General features: G+C 37.5%; 1 protein-coding gene across 1 annotated transcript in view; it reads left to right on the top strand.

Moving 5' to 3' along the window:
• The window catches only part of RAD17 (RAD17 checkpoint clamp loader component), a 34087-nt gene that overhangs the window by 16355 nt on the left and 8474 nt on the right, over positions 1-9258 (top strand). Inside the window, exons 10-13 of the mRNA XM_039256051.1 lie at positions 2751-2862; positions 6180-6362; positions 7671-7756; positions 7876-8022. Coding sequence (XP_039111982.1) covers positions 2751-2862; positions 6180-6362; positions 7671-7756; positions 7876-8022 — 528 coding nt within the window. The remainder of the gene's footprint in view (positions 1-2750; positions 2863-6179; positions 6363-7670; positions 7757-7875; positions 8023-9258) is intronic.

Here is a 9258-nt window from a genome sequence, read left to right as displayed (position 1 = left end):
CCCCCCCCTTCTCTTTCCCTCTCCCTGGGCTCCTCTCCTCTGCATGTGCATGTGCTCTCCCTCTCTCTCTTTAAAATAAAAGAAAAAGAAGAAATCCTGACTTTGGTTTGGAGGAAAGTACTCCTAAGCAAGAAACAGAAGCCCTAAAAACATTGGATTTACTTTTAAAAAATGAAAAGCTTAGGAAGTGACAGAAGGCATGGTAAGCTAAGTTAAAAGACAAGCCTGAGAATGGAAGAAAATATTTGTAATTTATGTAACAGATAAAGCATTAACACCAAATAAATAAAAATATGCCTGCAAAAAAAGGTTAAGAACAGAAGCCAATACGCAGAGTAATACAAATGGCTAATAGACATGAGAGGTGCTTAGCTATATTAGTAATCAAAGAAGTTCATATTTAAATACTTTTTTAGGGGTGCTTGGGTGGCTCAGTCGGTCATATGACCGACTTTAGCTCAGGTCATGATCTCACCGTTCATGGGTTTGAGCCCCGCATCGGGCTCTGTGCTGACAGCTCAGAGTCTGGAGCCTGCTTCAGATTCTGTATCTCCCTCTCTCTCTCTGCCCCTCCCCTACTTGTGGTCTGTGTCTCTGTGTTTCTCTCTCTTAAAAATAAATAAACATTTAAAAAATACATGTTTTTTTAAATGTTTATTTTATTTTGAGAGAGAAAGTGGAAGCATGAGTGGGAGAGGGGCAGAGAGAGAGAGAATCTCAAGCAGGCCCCACACTCTGCCCAGAGCCTGATGCAGGATTTGATTCCACGACTGAGATCATGACCTGAGCCAAATTCAAAAGGGGTGCCTGGATGGCTCAGTGGTTTGAAGTGTCCAACTTTATCTCAGGTCATGACCTCGTGGTTTGTGAGTTTGAGCCACACATTGGGCTCACTGCTCTTAGCCTGTCCAATGTAGATCCCGCTTTGGATCCTCTGTCCCGCTCTCTCTCTGACCCTCCCCAACTTATGCTCTCTCTCTCAAAAAATAAATAAGCATTTAAAAAAATTTAAAAATCAAAATCAAGATTTGGATGCTTAACCAGATGAGCCACCCAGGTGTCCCAAAGAAATTAATACTTAAACCAGATACCATTTTTCATGTATCAGTGTGGAAAACGTTTATGAGACCAATAAACAGGATTGCCAAAGATAAGGAGAAAATGGGCACTCTCACATACCATTGGTAGAAAAAATAAAATTGGTAAGTGTTAGAGACACTTTGGAAGGCACTCTACTTTTACAAAAATATTTGTGCCTGTTGACAAAGATATAAGTATATCTGTGGTAAAAAATGGGAAACAGTGTAATTATTGTCCTTTCATTGAAGAAATTATTAAATTATAATATACCCATAATGTTTTTTAAAGTGAAATAGAGTTAAAGGCGCTGTTACAGTCATAGAGAATGCTATTAAGTAAAAAACATGTCATAGAATAATACATGTAGGGGCACCTGGGTGACTCATTCGGTTGAGCATCTGAGTGTTGATTTTGGCTCAGGTCATGATCCCAGGGTTGTGGGATCAAGCCCCTTGTCAGGTATGGAGCCTGCTTAAGATTCTCTCTCTCTCTTTCTGCCCCTGTCCTGCATTTGTGCACTGTCTCTCAAAAATAGTAATAATAATAATAATAACAACAACAATACCTATCATAAGAACCTACTTATATTTAAAAAGTTAACTATGTTGGGGCGCCCAGGTGGCTCAGTCAGTTCAGTGTACAACTTTTGGTTTTGGCTCAGGTCATGATCCCAGGGTTGTGGGATCAAGCCCCTTGTCAGGTATGGAGCCTGCTTAAGATTCTCTCTCTCTCTTTCTGCCCCTGTCCTGCATTTGTGCACTGTCTCTCAAAAATAGTAATAATAATAATAATAACAACAACAATACCTATCATAAGAACCTACTTATATTTAAAAAGTTAACTATGTTGGGGCGCCCAGGTGGCTCAGTCAGTTCAGTGTACAACTTTTGGTTTTGGCTCAGGTCATGATCTTATGTTCATTGGATTGAGCCCCACATTGGGTGCCGTACTGCCCAGAGCCTGCTTAGGATTCTCTTTGTCCCTCCCCTGCATGAGCTTGCTCACTTGCTCTGACAAAAAAAAAAAAAAAAACTTTAAAAAGTTAACTATGTCTACATACTTCTAGGTAGTGTACATACTTAGAGATATTTTTGCACAGAAAGTAGTCTGGAAAAGTACTCACTAAAATATCAACAATTGTGACAAAGTTTAAGATATGCGGAGACTAACCTAGGACAGTAACTTTTTCATAAAGACTTCTGAAACAGCTTGGATTAATAAAAATATATTCAAAGACCATAGGAAAGTACTATTTTTTTGTATCAGTTTTTACAAAATCTGAAATGGGTGATCTATGAGCAGTCACATGAATTCAACTTAAGTCATTTTATCAGTAAACCGTTAGGAGTTTCTTAAGGTGGAGAGGGATAGATAAATTTTTCTGGTTTTCTACTTGAACTGACAAGGGAGTGGTGTTTGTATATATGAATGTACATTTAGTTGGAGAAAATCCCAAGCCTAAGTAAACAAGTAAAATTATTTTATACTCTTGAAAATTTACCTAAATCTATGATAAGTCATTGACCTTCTGAGCAGACTGGTGTTTAACAAGGAAGCTTTTTAGCATCCAGCTTTGAAAGATCTAACATATTTTCATTTAGTTTACAGAATGGGCAGAGAGGGGAGGGGTTTAGAAAAGAGTTTTCTAAACTGTAATTTTTTCATTTTAGAATGGAAGAAATATTACTGTCCCTGATAAAACTTCCCTGGAGTTGCTCTGTCAAGGATGTTCTGGTGATATCAGAAGTGCAATAAACAGCCTCCAGTTTTCTTCTTCAAAAGGTAACTATGAAAGATAAATTCTTACAGTATTATATTAGGTGACTTCCTCTTGTTCATGAGTGAAATCAAACTAAGCATATAACAACTGATACATATCTATCTCCATCTATTTTTTTGAGATCACTTCATAAAATCATGTATGTACATGTGCCTACAATAAACACACCTCTGTGAATGTCATTGTATGTATCCGTATTCCTGAGACAAAACCCGATTCATTTAGGTTTGCTACTTTACTTTTTTAATTAGTTTTTTTGTTTTGTTTTAAATTTTTAATGTGTATTATTTAAAAAAATTTTTTTTAATGTTTTTATTTATTTCTGAGAGAGAGAGACAGCGTGAGCAAGGGAGGATCAGAGAGAGAGGGCGACACAGAATCTGAAACAGGCTCCAGGCTCTGAGCTAGCTGTCAGCACAGAGCCCTACGCAGGGCTCAAACGCACGAACCGTGAGATCATGACCTGAGCCGAAGTCAACGCTTAACCTACTGAGCCACCCAGGCGCCCCCCCTTTAATGTTTATTTTTGAGAGAGAGAGACAGAGCACGAGCAGGAGAGGGACAGAGACAGAGGGAGACACAGAATCTGAAGTAGGCTTCAGGCTCTGAGTTGTCAGCACAGAGCCTGATGTGGGGCTTGAACTCCCAGACTGCAAGATCATGACCTAAGCCAGTGTTGGACACTTAACCAACTTAGCCACCCAGGCACCCCTTTAGAGTTAATTTGGATGAGACTTCCTGGATGAAAATCATGGTTCTGTCATTTACCAGTTACTTTGTCTTGCAAATGACAATCATTTTGTGTTTGCATATTCTTACCTTTTATATGAGAACCTCTCTTAAGAGTTACGTGAAGAATAAATGAGGTCATAATTGTAGATTGTTTATTCCAGTGCTTGATATATATTAAGGGATCAGTAAATGGTCAGCTGTTAATGAATTTAATAATATTGTGCTGATCACAAAAGTAATCAGTTACTTTTGATTTTTAAATTACTTTAAAATATTTTTTTAATATTTATTTTTGAGAGAGAAAGAGAAAGCTTACATGCAAGCGGGGGAGGGCTGAGAGAGGAAGACACAGAATCCGAGCTAGGCTCCAGGCTCTGAGCTGTCAGCACAGAACCCTACATGGGGCTCAAACCCATAAACCTTGAAATCATTACCTGAGTCAAAATTGGACTCCTAACTGACTGAGCCACCCAGGTGCTCATACTTTTGATTTTTAATTTATATATGATACATTTAATAAATTGATTTCATTGTAAAAAGGGTGCATAGTCATGGTACATTAAAAGAGATAGCACCTAGAGGCACCTTCGTGGCTCAGTCAGTTCAGTGTCTGACTCTTGAGTTTTGCTTAGGTCATGATCTCATGGTTTGGTTTGTGAGTTTGAGCCCTGTGTCAAGCAGTGCAGGGCCTGCTTGGGATTCTCCCTCTCTCTCTCTTTGCCCTTCCCTGGCTCAATCTAAAAAAAAAAAGATAGTACATGATTTATTGCACATGGTCCTTCATCTGAAAACATTTAACATGTCATCTACTTGGTGTTTAACATTGAGGAATTGAACTTGAAAATTTAAAAGCCATCTTTGGAACTCTCAATCCACCTGAAATCTTTGTAGCTACATACAAGTGTAACGTGTTCATTTAGTTTACGTCTCTGTTTTTCTTTTCTTTTTATTTTTTAATGTTTTATTTATTTTTGTGAGTGAGAGTGTGAGTGGGGAAGGGACAGAGAGGAAGGGGAACAGAAGATTTGGAGGAGGCTCTTCTCTGACAGCCTAATGTAGGCAAGCCTAATGCAGGGCTCGAACTCACAGACTCTGAGATCATGACCTGAGCCGATGTTACTCAACCAGCTCAACCAACTAAGCCACCCAGGCGCCCCCACATCTTTGTTTTTCAAAATAACTATAAAGAAGAGTAAATAAGCAGACTAACACAACTGAAAGTAGAATTGTACTCACTCCTATAGAAATGTAAATGTGCTTAGGTTCACTACTGGAATTATGGGTTGGGAAGGCTGAGGTAGGCCAGTTTGAGATCCTATCTACCATTTATAGCATTATTATTCTGAGCTCAAATTTTAAAGGGAAGAAAATAATATTTTTTGAAAAGGTCATAGAGTATATTAGCAATCATATATTTTACATTTAATTTTTGACCAGCCTAATGCGATAGACAATAATAAATCAACTGCAACAATAAACTGTTTGTAAAAAAAAAAATTAAAAAATAAAAAAAATAAATAAATCAGCTGCAGATCCTATGTTCTTTCTGCTCTTCCAAGCTACTTTTCTTTTAAGTTTATTTATTTATTTTGAGAGAGATTAAACGTGGCAGTTGGGGTATGCAGCACAGAGAGAGTGGGAGGGAGAGAAAATCCAAGCAGGCTCTGTGCAGACAGGTTCTGTGCTGATGCACAGGCTCAGTCTCACCACTGTGAAATCATGACCTAAGCTGAAATCAAGAGTTGGACGCTTAACTACCTGAGCCACCCAGGCACCGCACAGGCTGATTTTTTAAAGTGACGCATTCTGAGTTTTGAACAGTAGATTTACCAATGAAATTTCAACATAGGCATAGTCATAAATTAAAGACTGCCCTCATCAGCGTTAAGCATCCACTACAGAACCATACTGCCTGGTTTCAAATCGCTTAGTAGCTGATGACCTCAAGCCATTAACTTAACCTCTTTATATGTCCTATCTTTTTTTTTTTTTTTAACATGTATTTATTTTTGAGAGACAGAGTGAGACGGCATGAGCTGGGGAGGGACAGAAAGAGAGGGGGACACAGAATCTGAAGCAGGCTCCAGGCTCTGAGCTATCAGGCTCAGAGCCTGACATGGGGCTCATACTCACAGACCGCAAGATTGTGACCTAAGCCAAAGTCAGAGGCTTAACTGACTGAGCTACCCAGGCGCCTCTGTATGTCCTTTCTTTAAATGTGTGTAATACTATCTCCCCTAATCGAGTTTTGAGGATTAAATTGTTTAGCACATATCATGTACCAAGAATAGTACCTAGCACAAGCAGTACTGTGAAAAATCAGGATGATAGGCCTGTATTAGAGAGTGTCATTTCTCTGTGAAAATTTGAAATCTTTGTCGTGAGATACTTTTAAGATGACATTTTATTTCATTTTAATATTGTAGTAACCCAAAGAGGACTGTTACTCAGTTCACATATTTTATAATTATTGTTTATTAGAAAAGTATATTCTAATTAGAATAGTGTAAGTATCTAAAATGTTAGTTTTATTTTTCATATTTTTAACATTTATTTCTACTATTGTCTCTTGGTGTATATTTTTTAGGAGAAAACACCTTTTGGCCAAGGAAAAAAGGAACATCATTAAAATCAGATGCTGCACTGTCTAAATCAAAACGAAGAAAACAAACAGATAGGGTTTTTGAAAGCCAAGAGGTCCAAGCTATTGGTGGCAAAGATGTTTCTCTCTTTCTCTTCAGAGCTTTGGGGAAAATACTATATTGTAAAAGTAAGAAAAATCTATTAGGTATTGGTCCTACAACTGAAATTAAATACTAGTTTTTGTTTTATTTTTTTAATGTTTTATTTATTTTTGAGAGAGAGATAGAGACAGCATGAGCAGAGGAGGGTCAGAGAGAGAGGGAGACACAGAATCTGAAGCAGGCTCCAGGCTCTGAGCTAGCTGTCAGCACAGAGTCCGATGCGGGGCTCGAACCCACAAACCATGAGATCATGACCTGAGCCGAAGTTGGACGCTTAACCGACTGAGCCACCCAAGCGCCCCCATAGTTTTATATGTTATACCACAAAGTAAATAATCATAATGGACTATTGAAAAAAGTTCTTTGTGTACAGTGGGTGGCCTCAATTTTCTCTCAGGTTTTTTTCCGAGTCTTGTATAAAATTGCTGCTTCAGTGGGTCAAAAGTAGTATGTGAACACACATTACTGAAGCTTCATGCTTTTCATGCCGGTTATTATCTGAGATTTTTTTCTGGTTGCCAAAGGCCCAGTTGTTTTAAGCTACTGCTTTTATCTTGCTATAAAACTCTGAGTGCCTCTCATACCTGTTTTCTATCTTCTTTCCTCCTTGCCTCTTTCTCTTCTGTTGTCTTTCTGTATTTCTGCTTCATTCTCTTCTCACTCCAGGCACCCTTCTTGTTGTAGGCTATTATCTCTCAGTTCCTTCTTTCCAGATGGTTGAAAATTTGGGATTTCTCAATGGAAAACTTCATGACCCCTGAAGATGAAACTGGCATCACTTAGGTGGATATGAAGACACACTTCTGTCCTGGGATCCTCCTACCTCTGAACCTCAGTGGCTATTGCCACTGATTCTTTTCCTTCTACTCTCCTTTCCTTCTCAACATTCATTTGTAACTTCTTGCATCAGGGAACAGGGTCTCTGTTCTCTCTTGCAGAAAGCAGCCTCGTTTTACATTGTTAATAAAACAGTAAAGATCTCTGTATTGAAAATGAGGATCAGAAGAAGAAAACATCTCAGAACTGAAAAGGTGAAATGCAGAGTGCTCTGAGAATTGGAATCTTTTACTACCAGAAAAGCCATAATCCAGGCATCAGATGTCTAGTTTGAGTTCTTAAGAATAGTGATAGTGAGGCAATTAACCATATATAGCAAGGTGCTGTAGTAGCAAGGCAACTTACATAGGCCTCCAGTTACTTTGTTTTTATTTTTAATATCTTGCTTAGTATATTTGGTATTATGTGCCTAAAGTGTTGAAAAACCCTTCACATGAGTGGTTCTGTATAACTTTAAGGTGATGTTATTTTTAATAATTCCAGAATCTTTTTTATAGGAACATCTTTAACAGAATTAGATTCCCCTCGGTTGCCTTCACATTTATCAGAGTATGAACGGGATACCTTGCTTGTTCAACCTGAGGTAAAGTCTTTAATAACATATAATACTTTTTACAGGATATACGTTAGTTACATTTATGGAAATGTCCATTTAGCCACTAAATTTTCACCAAAATAATATATGTATACTTCTTTTTATAGGAAGTAGTAGAAATGTCACATATGCCAGGAGAGTTATTTAATTTATATCTTCACCAAAACTACTTAGATTTCTTCGTGGAAGTAGATGATGTTGTGAGAGCCAGTGAATTTCTGAGTTTTGCAGATATCCTCAGCGGTGACTGGAATGTAAGACCACTTTGACTTAACTATTTTTGTTTATGAATGTTTCATCAAAATTAGAAAGTTTACTTTCATTCCTTATTATTTGATGTTTTATGTAACTTCTTAATAACAATGATAAAATTATTTAATCTGGGGCAGTGTTTGTAATGATACTGGTTAATCTGATTTTCTTTGGTGATAATATAACACTAATTTTTTCTGAAGTTATTTTCTGATTATAAAACTAATATATATTCAGAAAATTTAGCAACCATTGAAAAGTAGATAGGGAAGAAGTGTGGTTTTATACTTTCTTTTACTTTTTAAATAATTTTTTTCATAAATTTGATATTATTCACTATAAAATTTATATATTTTCCTAACATTTTAACATTGCTCTGATCGGTGTAATAGCCACTAGCCACATATGGCTATTTACATTAGGTTAAATTACATTTAATTTAATTTAAAATTCAGTTACTCCTGGTGACTTGGTGACTCAGTCGGTTAAGCTTCTGACTCTGCTCAGATCATGATCTTGCAGTCTGTGAGTTCGAGCCCTGTTGGGCTCTGTGCTGACAACTCAGAGCCTGAAGCCTGTCTCAGATTCTGTGTCTCCCTCTCTCTCTGCCCCTCCTCCACTCACTCACTGTCTCTCAAAAATGAATAAATGTTAAAAAAAATTTTTTTTAATTCAGTTTCTCAGTCATACTGGCCATATTTCCAGCGTTTGATAGTTACCTGTGTGGCTAGTACTACTATGTTAAACAGCCAGATACAAAACGTTTTTGTTACAGAAAGTTTTTTTGGACAGTATTGTTTTGATATATTAAATTTCTGTTATAAATATTGAAATAGTATTTATCATTAAAATTAGAAAAGATACAGTGAGGGGGCGCCTGGGTGGCTTAGTCGGTTAAGCGTCCGACTTTCGCTTAGGTCATGATCTCGCGGTTCGTGGGTTCGGGCCCCTCGTCGGGCTCTGCGCTGACTGCCAGCTCAGAGCCTGGAGCCTGTTTCAGAGTCTGTGACTCCCTCTCTCTCTGACCCTCCCCTGCTCGTGCTGTCTCTCTCTCTCTCTCCTAGAAATAAATAAAAACCTTAAAAAAAAAAAAATTTAAAAAAAAAGAAAAGATACAGTGACAAACATGGATGGTATGGTTTCTGTGTTATATTTAGTTTCATTATTCAGCAGTTGTGTTTGCTTAATTTTTCTTATTTATTTTGAAATTTTCTAAGCTATAGACTAATGGAAGAATA

Source organism: Hyaena hyaena, unplaced genomic scaffold, assembly GCF_003009895.1.
Source record: "Hyaena hyaena isolate Hyena2069 unplaced genomic scaffold, ASM300989v1 scaffold_558, whole genome shotgun sequence".
NCBI lineage: Eukaryota > Metazoa > Chordata > Mammalia > Carnivora > Hyaenidae > Hyaena > Hyaena hyaena.
Note: the sequence above shows the minus strand (reverse complement) of the source record. Positions and strands in the feature narration are given on the sequence as shown.